Raw genomic sequence first — 27,019 nt, forward strand, 5'->3', positions numbered from 1 at the left:
GAGAGAGTACAAATTATTGATTTTTGCAAAATATCCCTTGCTCTGGAGAGAAAATGTTTTTCCCCAATAAATTTAATGAATTTCAATGTTTTACAACTCTGGGTATGGTGTCAACTCAATTACAAAGATTTTGATTTTGAACTCATCCATCATATCTAAACATGAACTAGGAAAATAAAACTTTAAAATAAAGAGTGTAATTAAATAAACCTGCAGGCTGTCCTGGAGTCTATCTCTGGGAAAATTAGAGTTGGACTTTGGAAGGTATTGCATATCAGTCTCCTCAGTTTTTAAAACAGGATGTCAACCTGCCTCCTGCACATCTGGAATTTAAATTACATGGATACTACTGTCATCAAGAGGAGAGAGGGATGCCCTGCAGGCCGCAGTCCCAGGACTCACTGTAAATAGACTGTGACGCAGCACTGCCCAAGGCTGACTGGGGGTGCTGACATAGCACAGGCATCCTCCGAGAACATGTGAGATCTTTACTCCTCAGGTTCCTCCAAACTCTATCCCTCTCTTAAGGCAAGTGTCAGGTTTTTGAAGGAAAAAGATCTGGATAACATTATCTTAATTCCCCGAGGAAAGAATTTTAATGAGCTAAGATTTCAATGTTATATTCTCCATTTTGCTCAGTCATGATTTAAAAAATTCCATTATGAAAAATGTGGCCTTCCATTTTATAAGACTGTATTAAGGACTCAAGATAACTTCAGTTAAGACATTCACAATCCATTTTCCTAAAAATTGAGGGGAAAAAATATTTGTTTCTTTACATCAGGTCCTGTAATGTTGTATAAGGACATAGGCAGGCACCTGGTAGACCTGGTTCAAATTCCAGCCATTTCATTTAGTTTGTGTGATAGTAAACAGATTGCCCCATGAGCGGAATCAGGATAATCATAGTATTGGCTTCATAGGATTAGGGTTAAGTAAATTACTATATGTAGAAAGATTAAATGACTAGTAGATAGTGAACTATCACAAAAGGCCAGGGAAGACATGGCAATAACTCCCCCTTGGTAAGCAGCAAAAGAGACAGAGAGAAGCAAACTAAGGGAGAATTAGGAAGTAATATTGACAAGACTTGGTACAGAAGAAGGATTTCTAACATTACATCTAGATTTAGCAATTATACAACCAAGGAGAAATTATATCTTTCCTGTAAACAGAGTACATGGAATCCTGACTTCAGTTTGGATATATTGAGTTTGAGGTGTTTTTGAAATACCTGGTTGGTAGTTTGATATTCAGATCAGGAACATAACAAAGCAGTCTGCACTGGCTATGTAGATGTGGAAATTATCATCCATATGAGGATTGGAGGATAGGGAAATAGTTTAAAATGAAACTATTGAGACCTGAGTAACTGCAAAGGGCATTATAACATTATTACACTAATACACTAATATTAATTCATATATTAATACAAACTAATACATCTACCTCATACTTGAGTCAATCTTAAAAATTCACACTAATAAGAAGTAAGGATAATGGACATAGGTAACCCCAACTGATAGAAGTAAGACAAAATGTTCAAAACATAATATAAAATAGGTCAATATTAGTGTATTTTAATCATTATATCCAATGTTGGGAAATTAAGTACACTTAATTAACTCTGATAATATTAAGGATTGCATTACTGACATTTTTCCTTATGCAAAATGACCTCACAATTTGGTTAGTTTGTAATACAAAGAATTATCTGGCTACTTACAATGGCTTTACTTGGTTTATTATTCCCAAATATAAAATTTTAAAAGGCATTCTGATATCCTTAACACTTTCTTCAAGCTTATTTGCACACATATCTTAAATAAATTTTAATATGTTAACAACCATAACATTAATGCAGCTATGGGTCTTTAATGCATGTAAGTCCTCAGGAAAAAAGGTACTGCATTGAATAAATATCCCAGGCAAAATAGCTGTATTATCTCTCTCTCTCTCTCTCTCTCTCTCTCTCTCTCTCTATATATATATATATATATATATATATATATATATATATATATATATATATATATATATATATATATATAAAAGATATAATATGCTAATTGGTCCTAACAGTGTCACAGGCAGAAGCTGGTTGGGAGGGGGGATTGGGGAGGGGGACTTCGGCCCCCAGCATAGGCATGCCCAGGCCTGTCCAGAGCTAACATACACACTCTGACTCAGAAGTGAAGGCCACTCCCGACAGAGACATGTGCAGGCTGGAGCTGCTGGGTGGGACTTGTGCCACCAGGACATGAGGCTGCCACTGGGGGCGGCCCCCAGCAGAGGTGTGCACAGGACCTTGGTGCTGCCTGGCCCAGAGGGGTGCATCAGGATGCGTCACAGTGGCCCCACTGTTGGAAGCACACGCAGGCCTGAGGTGCCACCCAGCCCAAAGGGGGCGTCAGGACTGGGATGGGGCCGTGGCAGAGAGCTCTCAGCACTCCTGCGTTGGGCTCTGAAGGCCTGGAGAGGAAGGGAGAGCACATAGGCAGCTAGTGGGTTAAGGCCAAGAGGGGAGAGCAGTTAGGGGCATCAGGCAGGCAGGCAGGTGAGCACTTAGGAGCCAGTGGAAATAATCAGTTCCGTATGAGGATTGGAGGATAGTAAAATAGTTGGATTGTGAGAGGGATCACAGAATGGAGAGGGTACAGGCCAGGCTGAGAGACCTCCCCACCCCCATGCACAAATTTCATGCACCGGGCCACTAATAGTCTATAAAATATTGTGAAAGTTAAAAATGAATGAGGTGGTTAGTACTTTTTACTATGTGATACAATTTTGCCATTTGTAAAAATGAATTTATCTTGTAGGATTATTCTGATTAAATAAATTAATGTAATTAAAGATCTTAAAATAGTGCCTGGCACATGAAAATAGATTAATATATGTTAGTATAAAAAGTATATAATGGCCAAAACTGATTTGGCTCAGTGGATTGAAAGGTCCCAGGTTCGAATTCCAGTCAAGGGCATGTACCTTGGTTGTAGGCACATCCTCAGTAGCAGGTGTGCAGGAAGCAGCTGATTGATGTTTCTCTCTCATCGATATTTCTAGCTCTCTATCCTTTTCTCTTCCTCTCTGTAAAAAAAATCAATAAAATATATATTTTAAAAAGTATATCATGGAGGATTGTGGTTCTTTTGTATGTGATTGCATATTTTAAGGAAATATGTTTAAAATAATTTTTCAAGTAGAAATTACTTTTAGAAAGAAAAACAATAAAGAAAAAGATTGGTTTCAATTCATCAGTAGTTGAAGGTAACACTAAACTTTACTGAAAATAAAAATATTAAGTGAAAAACAAATTTTAATGAGGAATTTACATAAAATTTAAAATATGTTGGACAAGTGAATGCAATGAGTGATTATTAATGTAATAATTGGGGAAGAAAACTAACTATAATAGATCAGCTGTCAAAATAGGTGTAGCTCATACCTAACCCATGTATATGTAGATAGATAGGTAGGTATATAGGAAGATAGATAGATAAATAGATAGATAGATAAAATACAGCGACATAAGTATAGTTATTTCCCCAAGAATAATATACTATTTTAATAGGGATAATTGGAAAAATTATAACATTAATTATATAAAAAAGATCAATGAAACTAAGAGCTGGTTCTTTGAAAAAACAAACATAATTGACAAATCTTTAGTTAGACTTACCAATCAAAAAAGAGGACTCAAGTAAATAAAGTAGTAAGTGAAAGAGGAGACACTACAACCAATATTATGCACATACAAAGGATCATAAAAGATTTCTATGAACAAATATACACCAACAAGATGGATAACCTAGAATAAATGAATACATTTTTATTATTACACAACTTACAAAATTATGAAGATGAATTATAAAGAAATAGAAAAATCTGAACTGACCAATTACTAGTAAGGAGATTGACTGAGTAGTCAAACGAACAAAATTCCTGGCCTAACTTCTCTGATACTCAGTTATGAAAGTTCAAATGGCTTCTCTAAAACCAGGCAAGAGGACAAGAATATTTCTAGATCATCGAATGGAATTCTTGGTTGATGGGTTGGACACCTTCCAAGTGTTAGATAGGGTCAAGTAGCTATCCGAAGGGTTTTCACTGTCATTCCTTCCACGAGTGTGTAAGAGTTCCTGTGCTATACACAGCTTTGCAAAACTCTGGAAGTTTTACAAATGCAATGGATATATAACAGTATCACACTTTGAGCTCATGTGTAAACTATTATGTATCAGTTTGAATAACCTTGGTTGCTATTTTTATTTCAGAGACAAGTATGCTCTAAGTTTGATAGGCCACAAATAAAATACTATATAACTAATTTTCCAGCTATACAAAAAATATGGGTAGACAGAGCAGAGTAAGGGCAGTGGGATTGGTGAAGCTATTAGTTTGTCTTCTTATAGAAATTACACGTAACACCACAAATAATTTCATTACTTACTCAATGCCTTCACCCTGGCAACAAAGGCAAGACAAGATCCAGCTGCCAGGATTTTCTATCTAGACATCTTAAGCTGCATATTGGCTCCTTAGGTCTTCTCTTTCATAAGCTTTGACCCGAATATATTTCCACTGACAAGTCTTCTAAAATTAGAAACTGATATTTATTGTATTAAAAATTGTTATTTGAGCCCTAATCAGTTTGGCTCAGTGGATAGAGCGTCAGCCTGCAAACTGAAGGGTCCCAGGTTCGATTCTGGTCAAGGGCATGTATCTCAGTTGCAGGCATATCCCCAGTAGGAGGTGTGCAGGAGGCAGCTGATTGATGTTTCTATCTCATCGATGATTCTCTCTATCCCTCGCCCTTCCTCTCGGTTAAAAAAAATCATTAATGTATATATATATTTAAAAAAATTGTTATTTGAGATATTGTATGAGAGGATGATTCCAAAGATATCCTCTTTGGAATCATCCTGCATCAGTCTCTGCAGAAATGAGGTGTCAAAGTGCAGATTTGAATCACACATGAGCCTGGATTCAGGTTGAATACAGTGGTGGATAGTGAAAGATGGGTGCGGTGAAGGCTGGACAATGAGAAGAGTAGATGTCAAAAGGAAGTTCAGAAACTAATAGTAGTTCATTATGTATCAGAGCCAGCTTTGCAACAATTTTTTCCTAAACTTTCTAAACAACATTTTTCATTTTTATAACAACACTAAAAGACTAAAAGCTAAGTATTTACTATGTATTGGGGCATAAAATGCTTCCATTCATTCACAAACCATTTTTTTCTTTTTGATATTCTTATAAGTCAAACTACGCTGGTTTGGCTTAGCATCGGCCCATTGACTGAAGGGTCTGGAGTTTGATTCTGGCCAAGTGCACATACCTCCATTATAGCTTGATCCTCGGCCCTGTTGGGATGGGAGGTAACCAACCAATGTGTTTCTCACATCGATGTTTCTTTCTCTCTCCCCCTCTCTCTTCCGCTCTCTCTAAAAAAAACCAATGGGAAAATATCCTTAGATGAGGATTAAAAAAAGAGAGAGAGAGAGAAAGAAGGTATTGCTGTAGTTCAAGTTATAAAACTTTAGGAGGTAATTATTTTTCCTATTTCTCCTCCCATGCCAGATTTAACAAGTAGTATTAAAGGTTTTCCAAAAAGTAAGTCTTATTCCCATTTTCACTGAACAAAATTTCCAAACATTTTTATAATTGCTAAGTTAAAGTCATTTTGCATGTCACACAACTGTAGTTTACTAAATCTAAGCAATCTATAATTTAATGTTTTTTAAAAGTAAATTTTATTCTTTTATTTTTCTTTAAAAAATAATAATTAATCATTAGATGCTTTTAGAGATTTTCTGTATGGAAGAATAAAATTTTCTATTTGAGGCTTCCCATAAGATACAGTAGTAATATAAATCAAATAAAAGATTTAAAAACAAAATTGAGTAGAATTTGAGTATGACACTGAAATATATTAAAATTAGTCTGATAGCAAAAATCCAGCCAATATAAACAGAAAACATTTAAGAACTTCAAAAATATAATTGTTTTTTCTCATTCATTTGTTTAAAAATGTTGTTTTATTCAGGTAATTAAGGCATGGTAATAAACTAGATTAATGACTTTTAAAAATAACTTAATAAAATCATATGAAGTGGGAGCAGTTTTTTTCTGTGTACAGAATGCATAGGAGTAAGAGAGAACAACCAACATACTAACATAGGGGTTGAAAATAACTTACAAAATTAATTTAATAAAATGTCTAGAACGGTATTAACAAAACATTGAAGCTGTCTGTATTTGCATTTAACAACACATTTAAGCCAAAGTGGAATTAATATAAATTAGTATGCAGTGAACTGATATGACATAAGATACAATAAAAATCAATGACCACACTCAAGACCTAAGTTATGACAACATTTCCATTTGCTTTCTAAATACCTTTTTAACTTTAACTTTCCAGTTGTGTTGAAGCAGCACATTGTAGCCTAGTTGTCAACTGGAATATCCAGAATATTTCATAGAGTAGATCACTACAGTTCCCTACCACAGCAGATTAAATAATTTAATATTTATTTTAACAAAACACCCATGGTTACTAACTCCAAACTATAGTGTTTTTTTTATTTTTATTTCTAGTACTAACTGTAGTCCTTTAAGCTATCTACAGTTGATGTTTGAATTGCCATGCTGTTTCTGAAAGGAGCAATCGTTTTATCCTGAAGGTTTTACTGTAATTCATCCTTATAATTTACTCAATGTAGAAAAGTTTCATCATAAAAAAATCTACTATTCATATATGTTAAGATTGATTCTGCTACATTTGGTAGGACAAGCACAGATTTTTAGAAGGGACAAGCTGGCTTTCAACATCGGACAGTACACTGTGACCCCGGGGATATTATGTGCATTCTTTGAGCCTCAGGTCCTGAACTAGAAAATGAGACCATCATCACAGCTGTCAAAGGGAGCATCAAGGCTAAAAGAGCTAGTGCCTATGCCCAGACCCAGGCTGGGCATAGTGTCATACACTAGGTGTTCACGTGTTCTTCCATTCCTTTTTCCCATTCCTGATAAATTTTGGCTAATTAGAGGTTAGTGAAAAGTATAGAAGTTACTGGAATAAGTCAGCTCCATTAAAATCTCATTATGTTGCAGGCAACAGTTATACATTTCCAAAGTAACATTCAATAAGACGAAAAGATTGGTTTTAAAATGTATTTACATATTATAATTCATAAGCAGGGAAAAGATTCTTTAGAGCAACAATAACAGAACAAATAAACTACATCTGTGTGTATAGTTTAATTGTGTAAAAAATGAAGAAAAATGCCCAATTTTATTAAATGTTTAATATTCATGGACAGCTAACAGAAACAAAGATACTTTATAGAGCAATCAACATAAAAATATCAAAATAGAGTTTCTCTGAAGGAAAGAGCCGTTTTTTTAATGGGTCTATAATAATCAGAAGTTCCCATTATTTGTCCATGAAACTGCCTAAGAAAGGTGCTACTTCACACAGGATTCTAGTAGAACTTGGCACATAAATTTTAACTTTTCAAACCACCCACTACTTTTCACCTTCTTACAGCTTCACTCAGACAAGCTCACATATACATACATTAATATTAAAAACACACATGGCTTGAAAGCAGAAAATCATTTTCTACAACAAAAGCAGATCAACATATTTATACCCAATGTTCCGTCGGAGAAATGGATTTTCCTCATAGAGCTGCTAATTAACATACACTATTATGTTCAATATTTCAAAAGATGCGTTTCTAGAAGGATCTGTTGGATTATGTGCAAGAATTCTAAGGCATTAGAAGTAGTTGTTCCACAGGACAAGTGCTGCCCTTGCGATGATATACTCTTGATACACTTCACAAATCTTTAGTCTTCAAATGCCACCAGAGGGAGACATTCATGGTCTACAGGTTGTTGGCTCAAAGTAAAAAACTTTGTTTAATAAAATGTTCATGGAATAGCACCAGAGAGTCTTTCAGAGACAAAACCTTTTTCCAACATTGCATTTTTTTCTTAAAGTGAATCCCAAGAAGAAGAAAAAAAAAAGAGAGAGAGATTTTTCAATTCTTACAAGGCCTACTTCTTCTTCATTTCATTTTTTTTTTTAAATACAACATTAACCGTGACAACATCAACAATAACAACTACAACTACGACAGATGAACAACAAAAGAAAGACAATAGCAGCAGTGGTATCTTGAGTATGAACCATCCAGTCATTTCATTTAGAAGAATCCTGTTCACACCAGTTGGGAGTTTTTGTGTTTCTTTTTTTTCTTTGTAGAGTTCCTAAGACAGCACGTGGCTTCTTGGATTTGGTGTGAAAAGGCAGTACTTTCGCTGAAAGAACTGAATCTACCAATCAACTGGGCACTTTTCAGCACTTCAATAACAGATTTTAATTGCTATAGTAGAAACTACTGACGTTTCAAAGTTGTCAAACTATAAGTAAAATAACGTGGTCTCAAGATGATCTATGTTTCAAAGAGGTTAATCTGGCCTGCAAATGAAAATAATGACGCTGAAATATTCCAGTTTCCAAATATTGGCCACACCTACATTTAAATTACAAACCACACCTATTTCACAACATTTTACAAGGATCTGGCTTACACTGTGTCCAAGATACAGAGCCAAAGCAATTAGCTGAAGAACAGGAGAGGGTTTTCCAGTTTATGACCTGCAAGATCCTTTTATTTCTCCCAGATCTTGCAAAATTGTCAAAAAGAACAGTCTGCAGGGCCACAGACCCTGAACCTAACTGTCTGACTTGCGAGGCATCTGCGTCAAGCTGTGAACGAAAGCTCGAGGAGTCTTCCTGACGCACATCAGGCCGTCCCACCAGCTTTATTTACACCATCAGCACGGAGGTCAAATATCCTGCAATGCTGACCAAGGTTCGCTGCAAACTTCTCGTTCAGTAGAGATAAATCTGGTCATACACTTTTCTTCTGTTCAGTTTTATTATATAAAACATTTGTGCTAATATCTTCATTAAAAAAACAACGAACTATATCTTCTCTCCGTTATGCACATTCCTTTCTTTTCTGAAGGAGGTTTTGGTATTGGTTATTTGGTATGCGTGGTCTCTTGATATCTAATGCTTTTGTATCTTATATGAAATCCTTTCTTGTTGATTGTGTCATCAGTGTGAAAATGAATCAAAACTGCATCCCCATTTGAATAGATCTCTTCTGGTGGCTGAAGAAAACAAACAAACAAACAAACAACAGGATAAGTCACTTTTCCTTAAGGGAATTTATGTTTTTTTGGGGTAATTGATTCCTCCTAACACCTTGAAAAGTGGATATGAGCGATTTCTTCATTTTACAGAGGAGAAAACCTGAGTTTCAGAAAACAGGTGACATGCTCAAGTTCACACAGCTAGTCAGTAATATGGCTGGGCTTTGAGCATTCTTAAGTCTGTTTCCAAATTCTGGAACTTGGTGTTTTTTGTGCCCAAATTTTTAAGCCAAGTTCTTTTGATTTACAAATAAATAAAATGAGGCTCAGAGAGGATGAAGAGACATTAGTAAACTTGTTTCAGGAGCTGCTCTGGGGCAAAGTCACTTCCAGAATCCAAACTTTGCATCCCTTCTTGTTTTAATAATTGAAGTCCAAGAAGGTTTTTGTTTTCATTGCAGTTGCTATTTGGATAGCAGTTTAATAGTATCAATTAAGCAATAGCAACTGATAGACAATAAAAAAACTGGGGATAATGTCGTCACAACAATATATATATTCAGATATTGAGTATGTGGATTTGATATTGATGCAGACGATTCTGGGAAAGAAGGCACTGAGGCTTTCCTTTTTTTGTTTTGTTTTAAATTTCTCATTGTGACATGCTCTGGCCCGTACCTGCCAATGTGTCCTGTGCAAAGTGACACCCTGCAGTTATATAACATCTGACTGACCTGCATGCCTGTGGGGGACCATCCACTCCCACCAAACACATTTGTTGAAAAGAGAATGTCCATCTAAACGGTGTGCATATTCGTTTTTCTGGGATGCTTTAATTTAGGAAGGCGACAACATTATCAAATGTGTGTGTTTAAGTATATTCCATTTGTATTATTAAAAAAGTTAAATATCTATTGCATTATAAAGCCAAGAATATAAAAGTTAGAATGTGGATGGTCACAAGAAATTACAACTACTGATTTCATTTGTCTCTTTTGATTAAATTATCAAGCAAATTCACCAGAAGTGGTAAGAAGTGGCAAGGCGTGTTATAATGTGTTAAGACACTGGTAATATATCTTTTTTTTTTTTTTGTAAAAATACTGCTCTTCTGTACGTTACATATATTAATAATGAATCAATAGGCATTTTTAATCATGGCTATGGTATTGTTGGTGCTGTATTTACCCCTGATCCACAAAATCGACCAAGCCCCATCGCTGTTGAATCGAGGCCACCAAAGAGCTCGATATAGTCATAGCCACAGTCGGCTTCCTCTTCCACTTCGAAAGTCGGGAAAGACAGCTCCAGCCGCGAGCCCTGCTCTGACACCACCAGCCATTCACAGCTGACTTGCGCTGGGTAGTTGTTATCACCAAACTGCGCATGTGAGTAAAGGTCTTTGGGCCTGGATTCTGCCTTCAGCCGGCCACCGCACTCTGCCCAGGAGAAAAAATGAGACAAGTAAGTTCAACGAGGTCCAAGTTCCATTTCAATGGAGTCTAACCATTCTCTAACGTCTAAATTTAGAAGTTATTTCTATCTGCAAATGGCAGAAGGCATTATAATTCAATTTTATTGAAAAAAAATGACATAGTTTGAAAAAATGACTTAAAATATTTCAAAAAGTTCCCTGTTTTGTTTATCTGTTTCAATACACAACTGAATTCCTATGAATCACTCAAATAACCCTATGAACTCTATAAGTCCCATGAGTTCCTATGGATGCCTCAACATAATAAATGTGGAATTAATTTTCCAAGAAAAAAAAAAAGGAGAGAGAATTTAGTCTGCAGGATAACTTTATAAAGGACAAACATTTGGCTATTGGATACAAGAGATATGACTGGCCTGGGAAGCTTTTCCATCAACAGGGAATAATAGCCAGAGTGGGGCAATTGCTTATGAGTGGCTTCTGAAATATGTTCAATCAATTCATTTTATAGGGTCCCTTTAAAAGAAGATATTTAAATAGAGTAAGCACATTTCCTGCAAATATCCCTGTTCATTTACCAAGTCAGCAAAATATAAACAGTAAGTTAGCATGTCAGCAATACCATCTTCAAACCCACCGAAAACACTTTGCAAGCTCCCAGAGTGTCTTCTACAGAATTCTGGGAAATGGAAAATGAAGCTCAGTAAGAAAGGTAAAGAAGGGAAGAGAAGCCCAGGGGTGGCCTTCATTTTAATTTGGAAAGACAAGTTTGTTCATTTCCTGAAAAAGTATTAAATTCCGGGAGAGGTCCTGTAATTTGACCTATAAGTGCTTTTAGTGGTGGGTTTTCTAATATAATTGAGTTAGATAGAAATAATTTCCTTTCTAAGGAGCATAATAATGTATCATTTGATTTTAAAATGGCATTAAAAGTGTGATGGTTTGTGCTACAGAAAAGTCCTACCAGACCATGTCATGTTTTAAAACATTACTTTCTCTCCACATTTCTCTTTTTTTTCTCCCTGTATTATAGCTGCCTCCTCTGGGCGAATACACCAGATTTTTCTTTTTATTGGGAAGATTTGTTTCTTACAATTCATTTATTTAAAACTGTAACAAAACATTGCTACCTGATTAAAATAAAATTGGACCTACAAGAAACCAGATCTACTGTGAGGGGGAAACACGATTCTCTAATCTATTTCCAGTAGATTTGGACAGTATTGCTTGGGGAAAAGTAGCCATAAAGCTATACTAAAGTGTATTTCCAATCACCTGGTTTCAAAATTCATGTTAGAAGCTTTTCTTGTGGATAAAATTAAAATTGTTTAGAGAAATATAAATTAGGGAAGCAAATTAAAATGCACACTTCAGGGCCCACTGATAATAGCTCTATGTATTCTAGAAGGCAGCAAATCATGCATAAGCACTATAAATGTAGCAAAAACGGTGGACAGATGTAGTACTGGACTTGGCTGTCTTGTTAGTAGAAACTGACCTACAATCAGAAGTTCAGAAACGTCTGAAAATCAGTTTAATCTGTCAGACTGTGAGCTGCCCATAGGTGAGAATTCCTATTTTTCTATAAATTCCCTTGAGCTTCTAATTTTATTTCATAAATTACTAACACCTTACATATCTATCTAAAGTTTGTGCTAAATAAATATTTGTCAAAAAACTACAGAATAAAAAAAAACTTGTTAAAAAGAAAGTGCTGGGGAAAAATACATAGTAGGCAGTACATTATTGGTAAGAATATTTTAAAAAATGTGGCTGCTAGGAAGTAGCAGTATAAAATAAACCTGTCTAGAAAATTCCAAGAAAGCTGGTTAAATGAGGGCAAAAAAATTATACATAAAGAAAAAAAACTACAATTTTTGATAAGAGCAAATGATAAGAAGTTGGAAGGCCAGGACTCTAATTCCAACTGTTATTTTTGTGTGTTATGTGGTTGTCATCTAAGTTTAGTCATCTCAGGATCCTCATTTCTGAGATGACAGTGCTGGATAGGACAATATCCAAGGCACATTTTGCTTAACAAAATGAGATCAAGGTTGTTCTCGGGGGTTTATGAATGGGTATAAACTGCACAGGGAAAAAAAATGAGACTAATCAGTTAGGTTTTTGTGGACTGAGGATTTGTTTAAAACTTAGATAAGAAAGCATTCAATCTTTATTGCTTAAAATAATAGTGATCCATTTTTTTTAAATCAGTTTCCTTTCTAATCCAAAATTTATACATTAGGAGAAAATATACTACAGTAAAAGTACATAAACTTTGGAGACATAATTAGGATAAAATCCATGCTTTAATGTAATTTTAGAATTCTTTGAAAATTAATAATTTCTCTAGATTTTCAATGTCTTCCTCTGGAAAAAAAAATAACATCTATATCATATGGCTTTTTTGAGCATTCAATGTTTGTAAAGCAAATGTATGTGTCTAAGTAGGGGTGTCGAACTCAATCAGGGAAGGGGCCAAAATCTAAAATCCAGCCTAAATCGCGGGCCGAATGGTTTACTGAACAGTCATAAACTGACAATGTCATAAACTGACAGCGGAGTGCAGTGATGACAGCGCGGTGTGGGCCACATTGCAAGGCCTGGCGGGCTGGATTTGGCCCGCGGGCCTTGTGTTTGACACATGTGGAAGTGTTGGGTACCAGAATTATTGGGAGTATCATTTTGTAAGCTATATAAATGTCTAATCACTATGCAATATACCTGAAATAATTTAATATTGAATATCAACTTTAATTAGGAGCATGAACAGACTGTTGAACCTCAGAGGGAAGGTAGGGGAGGGTGGGTAGAAAGAGATCAACCAAAGAACTTGTATGCATATATGCTTAACCTCCGGATAGGGACAATGGGGTGGTGAGAACCTGAGGGGGGAGCGGGGGGGAGATAGGAGCGGGCTGGAAGAGCTTAAAAGGACCTATTACTTTTAACAACAAGTATTTTTTAAACTTTCCAAAAAAAAAAAAAAAAAGAATTAGATTCTACCAATAGATTCTTAATGGGGATATAAACACTGCAAATAGACTCCATGAAAAGATGCCAGGCACATTAAGGTATCACGGAGTTTGTAGTTGTAAGAAACTTTGAAATTATTATTTTACAGATGAAGAAATTGAGATCCAAAGACAGTATCATTTCCCAAGTTCCCAGGTAAGTGATGGCATAGTTGGACCAAGAGCCCAGATGTACCGACATAATCTTTACTTTCCGTTTACAAGTACAAAGAGAAGTTTCTCTATTAAAGAAAAATTTTACAAAGCTAAAAAAAAGGAATTTATACTCAGATAATTTAAAATACTATATCATCAGCTATTTTGAAAGTTTTGAAAGCATGTTTTCACACTGCATTCTTGGAGTTTGTGATAGCCAGAATATCATCTACCATGACCTCTCTACTGTTAGAAAAATACTGATGGAGTAATGGGATTCTAAATTCCTTCAACACATGACAAGTTATCAAAAAATATTTAAAAGTAAATGTCAAATGTATGAAAAATCCTTCATTAATATAAAATTTATGGTCCATGAAAGACTTTTCTCAAACCAAAATATTTATATTAATCATGAAAAATTATTACTTTATATTATATATGAATCTAATTATTACTACTATGAATCAGATAAATATCCTGACAATATCCACATTCTCACAGCCTTCAATGTAAATCTAATGCTTATAACAAAATACACTAGATTGAAAAATAATATTGGACAATAAAATAATTCAAATTCAAATTTCTAAAACAAAATGAAACAAAAAGATAAAAGCAATCAGCATGAAACTGAGACAAAAATTACTGCACTAAAATTGTTTCATAAATATGTAGACCAGCGATTTTAAACTGGTAGGCTGCAAAAATATTTAAAACATGTAATACTTGACTATTTAGTCAAGGGCACTGACTTTTTTTTGCCTTAGATTATCAAATAAAAATATGACAACAGCTAACACAACAGTTGTTCAGTGTGAAGGAATCAAAATTGTACCTATTTTTGTCAGGTTGGCAAAAAAATATTTCTGGCGTGCTGCAGAATTTTATTAATTAGTTTATGTGTGCAATAAGATGAGAAAGGTTGAAAATCACTGATGTATACTGTTATACACCAAAATAGATTTCTCTGGTGTCTCATTAGTTTAAATATAGTTAATGCCACTAGATGTCACTATAAGCTAAATGACTCTAGTAAACATCTGCAATTAACTGATTTCTTTTTTAAAAGACTAAAAAAAAAAAAAAAAAAAAAAAGACATTTTCTAGAAACTTATGGAATATATCATTAAATTGAATCCAAGATATAAAAATACTATACTATATGTTTGCCTAAAATTATTCATATTTTTCTAAATTATAGTTTATTTCTTTAAAGACTTGTAGAACAGCTGTAATCTGTAAATCATATTAGTGATTAGGTTTACAGAACTTCTGTGTTTCATGCCAAATAAAAGGGGAAACAAATAAGGTTCTATAAAACAGAGAGATGATGGCCAAATTTGATTTAAAAAATGTATTGATGCGAAAAATAAATTTCTATCTGTTAAATATGGTATATAAATCAAACTGTTACACTTATGTAGTCCCACTTGATCAAATTGCATTTGAATACAAATCAGACCAAACTATTGGGCTTCTTCCTACATGTTCATCAACGACAAAGCTAGGTAGGTCGGATGCAGCATGTTCTAGACAGTGCTTCAGTCAGATTTACTCTATTGTGGGATCTTGTTAGGGGACCCACTGCATTCACAGGAGGAAAAGCTGGCCCTTAGTTAGAAAAGAGAAGCAGGGCCCTGATTTGCTGACCTGTAGAATGTGTAGCTTGAAAGCCTCTTCTTTGAACAGATGCATCAGAAACAAAGCGAACAAACATTTTATTTCCAGTAGCCACTAGGGGCTCTGGGATCTTGTTGCCACATAGTCGTCCAAGAATTGGTGATTTTTCTGTTTGTCCATCAAATACTTCCAAGTGATCGTAAGAACATTCTTGATGCTGCTCTATCTCAAACTCACTAAAGGCCTGTTTAAAGAGAGAAAGAAAAGAACGAATGATGGGAGTTAGGAAGGAAAAAAGGAAGGGAGGTCACTTATTATTAAAAGTGGCTTCTGGGTTTTGAAGTAGAAATACAGATCAATGAAATATGTTCAGGCCATGCAAATTATTTAATACATATAGCGAATAATTGAAAGGGCTATAAAATCAATAAAATGTAAAAGCTCTGGAAAACAAATGAGAAAAAAAAATGCATTAACTCCATTTGAAAGTCTACTATCCAACTATTATAACTGATTCTACTATTGCAATTAAATTTACAACAGTATTTAGACAAATTAGAATACCACAGTAATATTTTATCCCAAATTTAATTCCAAATATTTTACGAATGTATCAGAAAGTTTTAAACCATTATATTAAAAAATTGATTCTTTCTGGTTTTGATGATCATAAACTATTGGACATCATCCTACTTTCATGCACCTAAACCAAGAAGAAAATTCCATAAAGTAATGATCATATCTTGACAAAAATTAAATGCAGTAAATCTTGAGAGAATAAAACAAAGTTTTCACTATCTATTTCTTTATTTAGATTTTATAACCCACATTATTAGAAACATATAAATTTAGGCTAAAATTTTAAAATTTACTATTCAAATAAATGGTATACTTATTTTATATTTGGAGTCTTACAAAGTTTAGTATGCTTTGCTATTTAAAAATCATTCTAAAAAAAAATCATTCTAGTTTACCAGTGTGGTAAATTTTATGCATGTCTTTGCACATTCTTAAAATAAAAAATCCATTAAATATGTATATAATACATTAACTGTCGCAAAGAAAAATTTAATTGAGATAGACTGAAAATAACATTGAAATTAATAAGCTATCACTACTATTTAAATCTATAGAGCAAAGCTAAAAACAACAACAACAAAAAACAAACACTGAGGAAATATAAAATATACTTGAAAATTAATTTTGCTGCATAAAATATTTTCACATAAACTTTATATATATATATATCCATGTTTTATTTAATGCAATTTTGTGAAGTAATCATAATGCTCAGTTTAATACATTTTATAATTTTCAAAGAAAAAGTGACTAAGAAGAGTTCTCCCTCAGTGTTGGCCACAGTTCTATACCACACCACCGTCTACTATCACTTCTGACTTTGGGGGTGTAAGAGAAAAAAATGAAAGAAACAATTTATATTAATTAGGGTGCAGAAGAAAGGAATAAAAGGTACTTAGAAAAGAAAAGAAAGAAGGCTGATCTTTCATGTCTCATTCCATTGAATTCTAATTTCTAAAAAGAGTAAATTAAAATGCATTAGAGAATGAGGGTTGCAGGCTCAATCCTCAGTAGGAGACGTGCTGGAGGCAGCCAATCAATGATCATCATTGATGTTTCTATCTCTATCTCTCTCTCCCTTCCTTTCTGAAATAAAAAATATATATATTAAAAAATAATTTCACTGGAAATAAAAAAAATGGCGCGAAAAAATATAGTGAACAGTTTATCCTGAAACACAATATTCAAAGTAGACAGCCACCTAAGGAGTTTGTCATTGATTATTATCTATTATCTATTGGCATAGAGTAGACATTAGACATAGATAAACCTAAATGGATAGTTGGCTGAATGTCTGGGTAACTCTGCCATTCATTTGCCTACACACCTATCCCATGTTTATGGCCAAACCCATGAGTGGAAATGCTCTGGGAGTAGCAGACCAAAGCGGCTGCTTTTCTGTCTCTGAGATCTCACTCAGCCTCTCTCATCCTTGTGCACGCATCTACAGTCTTAATTTCAGTTTGTAACCTTAAAAACAAACAAACAAACAAACAAACAAAAACAACAAAGAGAGAAAGTTGGCATAACTGTACCAGATAAATTTATTACATATTATATGAAGCTTCTGAATCATAAGATCAACAGTATTTCAAGAAGAAAAATACTGTTATCTGAAAACAATGACAAGTAGTTGTCCCTTCGGAATGTGATTCAGAATAATCCACCTATAAATATAAAGAACAGAGAAACAGACTGTGTAGAAGAGAAAACTGTGAGAGTGATGGGGTAATGGCATTCTAAAGCATATACTCTAAGCAAAAGCTAAACCTGGGATCAGATTTTACAGACCACACATGTTCAGTCCACTGATTGGTCCATTGAAAACTAAGTGAATGAGATAACTGACTACTTCACTCCTTAATGAAATGCAGGATGTCTGGAGTAAATCATAACATCTGTTTTACAGAGCGGAGCAACATTACACAAAGTGGCATTGAGCTGGTGGGCTGGGGGGCATACTGACACCTGGTCCGGAGCCAACTGGCTCTGGCTTTTTATCAAATTACTAATGGAATCAGACTGACTCTATAAGAATCAAATTAGGCAAAGATTCTGTCGCGGACATATTTTCAAGCAATGCAGACAACTCTCATTCATTAAGGTATGAATGAATTTTCCTCTTGGAATTGGTGGCAGCTTGTTAGGTCCACTGCAAAGATTGGGTGGTCCTTTCCCAGCAGTCAGACTAACCTAAACGCTCTACCACACACAAGCAAAGCATGACTAACTCACATACTGAGATCTCATTAATCTGGCCCTAAATATCATCGAGGCATCCGCACAGAGGGACCTCCGTGCATAGTGACTTTGCCTCAATACAAAATACTTCTACTCCATAGAGAAGTATTATGGGAGCCCATGGGAAATCAGAAATCTTTAAAAATACTCTAGTTTCCAAAGATAAAAGTGAGACGCACGATGTATTGCTTTACACTATGACACACTCTGAGTCACGAATCTCTCTAAGTAATGCAGCCGCCAGGAACCAATGTTACTACAATGCCCCACGGAGACACTGAGATACCCCACAGCTCCTTCGCCTTCACAGTGAAGACGGGGCAGCTAGCAAAGCCAATGTATGGAGCTGTAAGGAATTCTGAACTTTGCTGCAACACTACCCTCTTTTGTGGGATTTTAAAATATTTTTATTAAGCACTTACACTACTACTTTACAGACATTTTGGTATTCAAATTTAAACCTTACTCATTCCATGATCATAGTTCTATGATTTTAAGTTTCCTAATCTAGGTTTTACAAAGAGTGAATAACCGTGAGCTCTAGTCAGAAATCTTAATGTATTTCCCATAAGATAACCTAGGAGATCAAGGAGTCCCATTCGAAGGAAATAAAATTGAACTCTCATTTTAGGCTGTAGAAAGAATAACTGTGTGTTTCTGGAACACACAAGAAAGCCTCATCTACCTAGCTGGCCTCCAGCCAGGCTTGCATATGCAGGCCCCTCATATGAACATCTGTGGAGGTGCTTTTATTGAAAATACAGGCACTGGCTAAAGGATAAGGCCATTCAGTGTCACTACATATATCCACAAAGGACAAGATAATAAAATGATAGTGTTGGATGCGGATATAAAATTTAGCCAGGGTGACCATTTAAGAAAATTAAAGAGACTGATGCAATGTGAGCAGCTGTGAAATAGGATTCAGAGCTCCCTAGTCCCAAGTCATCTTTTGCCTTTTCCTGTTTTGGGGAAGAACTGTCATTTGGTTTCCCACAAGATATTGGAGGAATTAGAGGCCACTGGAAAAAATGGTATAGTGGAATACAAATCCCAGTCTCTAATATAAAAGCTCTTTTTTTTTCCCCTATGAGCCCTCTTTAACTTTGATTAAATACACTCTTTATGGATTGATGGTAGAGAACTATATGACATTTGAGGGTGTTTTGTTTTCTAAAAATATCCCATATATGAAGCTATAAATAACAACTATGGAACTTAGCAGAACTCTAGGCTATGAAATTTCAGATAAAACTAATTACTGTATGCTCCCTTGCCTGGAATTTTGTTTCAGTTTTATTTGTTTTGTTTTTGCTAATCCTCACCTGAGGATATTTCCCCCCCATTGAGTTTTAGAGAGAATGTCAGGGAGGGGGAGAGACAGAAAGAGAAACATCAATGTGAGAGAGAGACATTGATTGGTTGCCTGCCACTCATGCCTGGACCAGGTCTGGGGATCAGGCCTGCAACCTAGGTACTGTATCCTTGACTGGAATCAAACCTGAGACTCTTCACTCCACGAGCCACCTCTCTATCCACTGAGCCAAACTGGCCAGGGCTGTTTTTAATGAAGAGTAATTCAACATAATGAAAAAGGTCCCCCAAAATTTGATGAGCAGTTTAGTCTCATATACCTAAAACAGGATGAAGGCAGAAATAATAGATTCTTGTTCTTATTCATTCATATTTTTATCCCTTTCAACCAAGGCTCCTTTTACTTTGTAGCTATTACCACAGAGTAAGTATCTCATGATTAAACACATGCCTGCACACACACTAAAAACAAGGAAAATGCAGTAATTTCCTACTGTTGCTATAGCAAAGGGCCACAAACTTAGTGGCTTAAAACAACACAAATTTACTGTCCTAGGGCTGTGGCAGTCAATAGTCTACAAAAATGGGTGGACAGCATATAGTACTTCTAGAGGTCCTAGTGAGAACCTGTTTCCTTGAATTTTTCCAACTCCCAAAGGTTGCCCTTACTCCTTGGCTCATGTCCACTGCCTCCATCTTCAAAACCATCAGAATAACATCATTTCTCCTCTCTGACCGCCTGCCTCCCTCTCAGAAAAAGCCTTATGACTCCATAAGTTTGTTTTACTAACATGATTGCTTTCTATTCAAATTATGACATATGTGCACATACATAGCAATTATGGATTTCTTTCCTCTCTGATGCAGGATGCTATAATTAAAAATGTATTAAGCGAAGAAACAGAATGCCTCGGCTTGAAGGTGTTGATAGGCCTACTAGTTTTATAATCTTTGCCAAGTCACCTCAACTGCCTGGGACTACTTTCCTATTTACTGATCCTGATTCTGAGAGTGATAATAGAAATCATGTTTTAATTGGGAGATTAATTGGGGGGGGGGGGAAGAAAGGTGGAGTCAATACGCTATTATTCAGAAACTTGAGATGGAAAAAGTTTTTTAACAAGTCCTCTAGATAATTCTGATGCATGCCAATATTTGAGAAAACCTGGTTTAGACTATAACTGCTACTAAGATCACAAAGTCAAGCAGTTAAAACAAAGATCCATATTTGCAGTAAAGCTCTTCTTTTCCTTCTGAAAATTTCTGAAAATTACCTTCTTAGGATAATAGTAAGTATGACCATTATTGAACAGACATGCTTTACATCCTGATCCTCAAGAAAACATTTGCATGAAAACTAAAGCCTGTGAGGTATGACAGAACAGACTTAGAGTTGAAAGAGATGTTCAATAAGCTGGAAAGCATACACTTGAGAATGAATAAAGTATTGCCAAATTAAGGTACATCAGAAATTCTTTTCCCCCATGAATCTAGAAAGCTGGAAATAGCTGCATTTACCCTAATAGAAAAAAACTATGTAAACTAAAAAAATCACAATTTTGTTGAACATACCCAAGAACTGAAGTCACCAGTCAACCAAGTAGTATCAAATCCACTGAATCTCAGGCCTATCCAAGGAGAGATGAGACATAAACATCTGCTCACAGTGACAGACTACAGAAGGAAGAAATTCTGGGTGCCATATAACTAGGTAAGAAGCATTCAGCTACAATTTTTAATGGTATGGTAAAGATCAGGTGTGAACAAGGGTAATAATATAAAACTCCTGGGAGCTGTAGACATGGGGAGTTTGCAACCACTGAGAGACTCTTCATCATGACCTCAGTCTCTTGTTCAGGAGAAAGACTGTAGGCAGAGCAGGAGATGGCCGAGTGCATTCCTTGGTGTTACAGGCTTGGAGAAGGAAATAGGTCACTGCTGTGAGCATGAAGCCCTGTTGCAACTCTTTCTGAGAAACAAAGCCCTAAGCCTCAGGGAGTGGAGCAGAAAACCCTATCACCACCAGGGCAAAGGTATAGACCTAGTGTAGCCAAAGGAAAGGTGTTAAAACAACAAAACACTTCTGCTCCTGGGGAAGTTCTGGGCACAGGTTCCTATCCCAATAATATTAGAAGTCTACTACAACCGGGAGAAGGCAAAGAAACTCTCCTATGGAAAACCAACTAGAGTCATAAGGTGGAGTTTGGTTTCCACGGAGACAAAAAAATAGGACCACTGAGAAGGGCAATCCCTCAGACCTAACAACACAGAGCCTGTCTAAAGAAGAGGCTGTGCTAAGACAATAAAGAACCCCCAGCCCTCACTACCAGACTAGCAAGCACCAAGTAATGAACAAGTTCAGTCTACCACTGAAAAAGGAAAAAAGTGTGGAGAGAGACACACTTTTGAATATAAATGGGGAAGCTAAAGATGAAACACAAACATTGATAAAATACCTCTTAAATCTCAGCTTCCCATCTAAAAAAAATGAATTTAAAGCCAATGTTACATTGAAGATAATCATAGGAACAAGAAGAACCAAACTCAGCTTAATTACTGACTAGATGTACTCAACAACACCCCCTCCCAAACATGAACACACATTAATAGCCTAACAGAAGAGATGTGTCTACTTCCAGACATAAAGTCTCTACTATTATATACATAGTGTCTGGCGTTTAATAAAAAATTACATGACACACAGAAAGGCAAGAAGAAAATATCAGTGTTAAGACATAAAATAACAGAACAGACTCAAACATGACCCCTTTGTTTAAAGTATCCAACAGAATTTAAAGTTACTATGATTAATTTGTTCAAGATTCTAATGAAAATGCAGACAACATGTAAAAATAGATCAGAAATTTCAGCAGAAGAGATTTTTTTTTTGGAATGAATTGTCCTCCCCTCAATGCATATGTCAAAACTCTAAACACCAATGTAACTGCACTTGGAGGGAGGTCCATTAGGAAGGTAATTAAGGTTAAATGAGGTCATAAGAGTGAGACTGTAATCCCATTAGTGACCTTGTAAGAAGATGAAGGGGCACCAGAGCTCGCTCTCTCTCCATGCACACACAGAGGAAAGGCCATGTGAGGACAGAGCAATGAAACACCATCCACAAGCCAGTAAAAGAGGCCTTCCAAATGCCAACACTGATAGCACCTGATCTTGAACTTCTAGTTTCTAAACTATGAGAAAATAAATTTTTGCTGTTTTAAACACTCTATGTTATTTAGTCATGGCATCCTGAGAGACTAATACACATGAGAAGTATAATAATGGGTCAAATGGAAATGCTAGAGATAGAAAACATAATTAGAAAGATAAAGAATGCCTTTTAAAAGCTTATCAGTAAACTCAAGATAGCCAAAGAAACAATCCCAGAACTTAAAGATAGGTTCATAGAAATTACTGAAACTTAGACTAAGAAAGAATGCAAAAAACTAACAGAACATCCAAGAGTTATGGGGTGAAATGAAACAACCTAATTTATGTGTAACTAAAGTCCAAAAAGGTCAAGAGCGACAACAGTGCAGAAGAATTTTGTGAATAAATAATGGTTGAAAATTTAAAAAAAATTTATTACAGAAACCACAATACAGATGCAAGAAATTCACAGAATTCTGAGGATAAATTACTATACACACACACACACACACACACACCTAGATACACTGAATTCAAACTGCTGATAAAAAGAAAATGTTGAATGCAGCCATAGGAAAAGGAATAATTGCTTTCATGGGAATAAAATTAATATTTACAACAGACTTATTAGAAACCATGGAAGTCAGAAAATAATGGATCAATTATTTAAAGTGCAGACAGTAAAACAAAATTGTCATCCTAAAATTCTATACCCAATGAAAATGTCTTTAAATAGTGACACTACACAGACATACTGCACACTAAACATAAAAAAGGAAATTCTTCAGTGAGGACTTTGATACCAGACAAAATCTGAATCTCACACAGGAAAAAAAAGTCTTCAGGAAAATCTATGTTCTTAACTCCTTTAGCTAACTGCCCTGTTGAAAGGAATGCAGCTTCCATATTTTAGCCCATAGCTTGAGAGAGTGATCCTCTTAATCAGGACCTTGGACAGGACTGGAAAGCAATTAGGTTCCTACAGTGCTGTCATCTTAGCATCTAGCGTCCTTCCAAAGACTGGTTGAAATGAATTAATGTCTTTGTTTGGAAAGTCACTTACTAATATTTGTCAAATATGTTGATTAAAAGGAGTTCCATAATAGGAATATGAATGTATTGGCAACTGTCTCTAATTTTGTTGTTTATTGCAGAGAACTACAGCCTCTTTATTGACAAAAAAAAATCACTAAAGGAAATAGTTCAATTTTAAAATTAACATTATGGCTGGACTGGTCCAGTAAGCTGTCATGGACTGATGGCCTTATTCTCTACACAATTTCTTGTCTTTTATTATGGCAACTGCTAGATTATTTTGAGCCTTGCTAGCTAGCATTCCCTCATGCTTTTGACAATAGCATATTGTAGAAAATTTTTAAAATTTCTATATTCCTATGATTTTATTTCTTAAAATTATACTAAGTATTCTATAGCCTGTAATGAAATTTAATATATTATATATTTTGACCAGGACAGAATGTGAGGCTAAAAGACCACAGGAGAAAGGACAAACATTACATTCATATTTCAATATGTGAGAAGTCTAAGATATCAGTATATGTCTAAAGAGGCAACTTTATAAAGCAAAAAAATAATATTTCACAAACCACAAAACAAAATTACTTTTATTATAAAAAATACATTTGCTCTGTAAATAAGGCATATAGAATGGACATAGCCAGTAGAATTTGCTATGCTGTGTTTAAGTGAATACTTACTACTGTCTTGCTGATTTTTTTTTATTTTCTCCATTTGAAAAGGTCACTTTCAATAATACATTAGGAAATAGAGCTGACTTCTTTGCAGTAACTTTGGTAATACCTTCTAAAGCATCCAGGATAAAATCACTATATGAGAAGTTATGAGTACCAGTACTAACACCTTGATTTAGAAAATCAGGGATTTGTTTCGTGTTAGTGGGAAAGCAAATGGAAGACAATCTTTTCCATCTGTCTTACTTACTCAATTCAATCAAATAAACTTATTTTACTTCAATGTGCTAGCCATGGAAGACACGGGCCATAGGCTTAATAAAAGAAGGATGACGTGCTCACTTACTAATTTGACTCGATGGCCTGGAGTGGCACTGATTTCCCATGTGCATTCCTTCCTGCTTGGGTACTTGTCTGGCCAGTTGGGACTGGTGATGAGGCCACTTGGACTGTGGATCTTCTGTTCACATTCAGCTGTAACAATAAGATCAATCAGTGTGGAAATCTAGCCTAGTATTGGACCAACAATAAAGCAGCTTATTTACCCACTATCCTACTGAAAGATTTGTTTGAATACTAACTAATCATCACTCCAGTTTCTGTGATCATATTCATCTGCTTTGGCACACATGTTGCTGATAATAATCAGGCAATGTTTGTTTTCTTGCTTTCATGAAATTAAGTGTTTACAATGAATTTTATAAATGCCTGAAAGGAAATAAGCTATTTAAAATGGCTGGGTCTGTAAGTTCAGACTTTAACAGAGCAGCATATATTAACAATTAAGGCTATCAACACTGGTATGTGCAAAATATTTAATGCAATGCCACAAACAAAAATCAATGGATTTTGACATTTCAATTAATTTTTTCTATAATCAGGAAGATTATTTATAGCTAATTAAGATAATCAAGCCACTTTATGAATTATGTATTTATATTTTCTCTCTCCTTTAGTTGAAATATACACTTGAATACTAACACTAAAATCTCAGCTGCTAAAGTAAATTAACCCAATTGTCAGCAAAGTATTAATGAAGCAATAAGGGAGAAAAATAAGGGACTAGGTACTAGCCATTGTGCTGAGCTTCTAAACTAATTTCCCACAATATCCAACTAACACGAACTTTCTTTTAGGTTTTTCATAATTAAAATAACTTCATCTTAAAGAGGACCATTTGTTTATATTAAACTTCAAAACCACTTACTATCCTCAGGCTCTGTTCATTCTGTGTGATTTACGAAGCAGCACCTTATACATCCTGACTGAAACTTGGATTATTTGTATGGATTGTGTATCCTATTCTAAAATACAATAAATTCTCTGAAATTTTCCAAGAAGCCTCTTTGGGGAAATTCTTTACTAAATGGAAAAAACACCTGTTCCACTGCGCAATATGTCCTCATGAATATGCTGTTGACACAGTCCTTACTATGAGACCTAGACCTTATCTCTGTCGATGTCCACAGGGAGGTTTGGATTTGTGAGGAATATAAAAAGGAGGGGAAATTCAATTCCTTTCCAACAATATAGCATCTACATGGGTGTAGCAAGAAAATAGCCTTAAAGTCTGGATCCTGTCTTGACTAGGGTTTTCTAACTTACATGCTCCCTTGTCTTTGCCTTGCCAGAAGCAATGTGGAATCTCCAGAGCCCATGAGACAAAGCCAAGAGGCTTTCTGATGAACTGCGACAGTGCCCACCCCACAGCAGAGGTCAAAGAAAATATGACCCCTTCCCTGGCTGTAAAAATGAACTCTGTTGGGGTACCTGGATATAGTTCTATCTATAAGGAAGTAGCCTATAAAATCCTTTCTTGAAAATATTTACTGTAGTGAACATTTATTTGCTACCTGTGAGCCCTGGGCTACATGTATACTCTATAAAAGCTATCTCTCTTTTTCCACCCCTCTGAACTGTCTTGCATATCTGAGAAGACAATTGACTGGGCCTGTTCCCCAGCCTGTCAATTTCATAGAATACTTTACCAAGTTACAAATATCAAAATCTCTAAGGTTCTATATTCATGCATGAAAGTGAAAAGAGACGTTTCACTTTCATGCATGAATATAGCAAGAAAAATCTTGCTTGCCTATGATTCTGGGTCATGTCAGTAGCTCAATGAAAACATGGGGGTAGGGAGATAAACCCTTGACCATGACCATTTTAGAATAGAACTGAATGGAATAAGGGTCATTTCAGGGTACTATTTGAATGTGCATACAAACAGTTGCTATCTAACTGTGGTTCTAGGCAGGTAGCTACCAATCCACATGTACTAATGACACAAGATATAAAATCTGCTTTAGTAATTCTTTCAAAATAGGCATAAATTCAAGTTAAGTAGAAAATTCAGGAGCAGACCCTCAGCAACAATGATAGCCAATATGAGCTAGATGGGCACACAAAATATTTATTCAGAATAAGTAAAAAACTGAATAAATATGTATTGTGCCCATCTAGCTCATATTGGGTATCACTGTTTTTATAAAATACTGAAATATTGTAAGGTCTGGGGCCCAAAGCTGGTAGGCTACTGTTGTGCTACTAGTATGTTTTCCTCCCTCCCTCCCTCACTCTCTCTCCCTCCCTCCTTCCTTCTCCCTTCTTCCTTCCTT

The 27,019-nt window shown here is 35.3% G+C and overlaps 1 protein-coding gene across 2 annotated transcripts in view; it reads right to left on the reverse strand.

Moving 5' to 3' along the window:
- Window positions 1-5,891: 5,891 nt before the first annotated feature.
- Window positions 5,892-27,019, reverse strand: part of TLL1 (tolloid like 1) — a 155,120-nt gene continuing 133,992 nt past the window's right edge. For both annotated transcript variants that reach the window (XM_084884377.1, XM_084884378.1), the window contains 4 exons: window positions 24,748-24,875; window positions 15,436-15,649; window positions 10,366-10,616; window positions 5,892-9,195 (listed from right to left, as the gene is read on the reverse strand). In XM_084884377.1, coding sequence (XP_084740503.1) covers window positions 9,064-9,195; window positions 10,366-10,616; window positions 15,436-15,649; window positions 24,748-24,875 — 725 coding nt within the window. In that variant the 3' untranslated portion in view covers window positions 5,892-9,063. The remainder of the gene's footprint in view (window positions 9,196-10,365; window positions 10,617-15,435; window positions 15,650-24,747; window positions 24,876-27,019) is intronic.

The sequence above is a fragment of the Pipistrellus hanaki genome, assembly GCF_964339955.1.
Source record: "Pipistrellus hanaki genome assembly, chromosome: 5".
Classification (NCBI taxonomy): domain Eukaryota; kingdom Metazoa; phylum Chordata; class Mammalia; order Chiroptera; family Vespertilionidae; genus Pipistrellus; species Pipistrellus hanaki.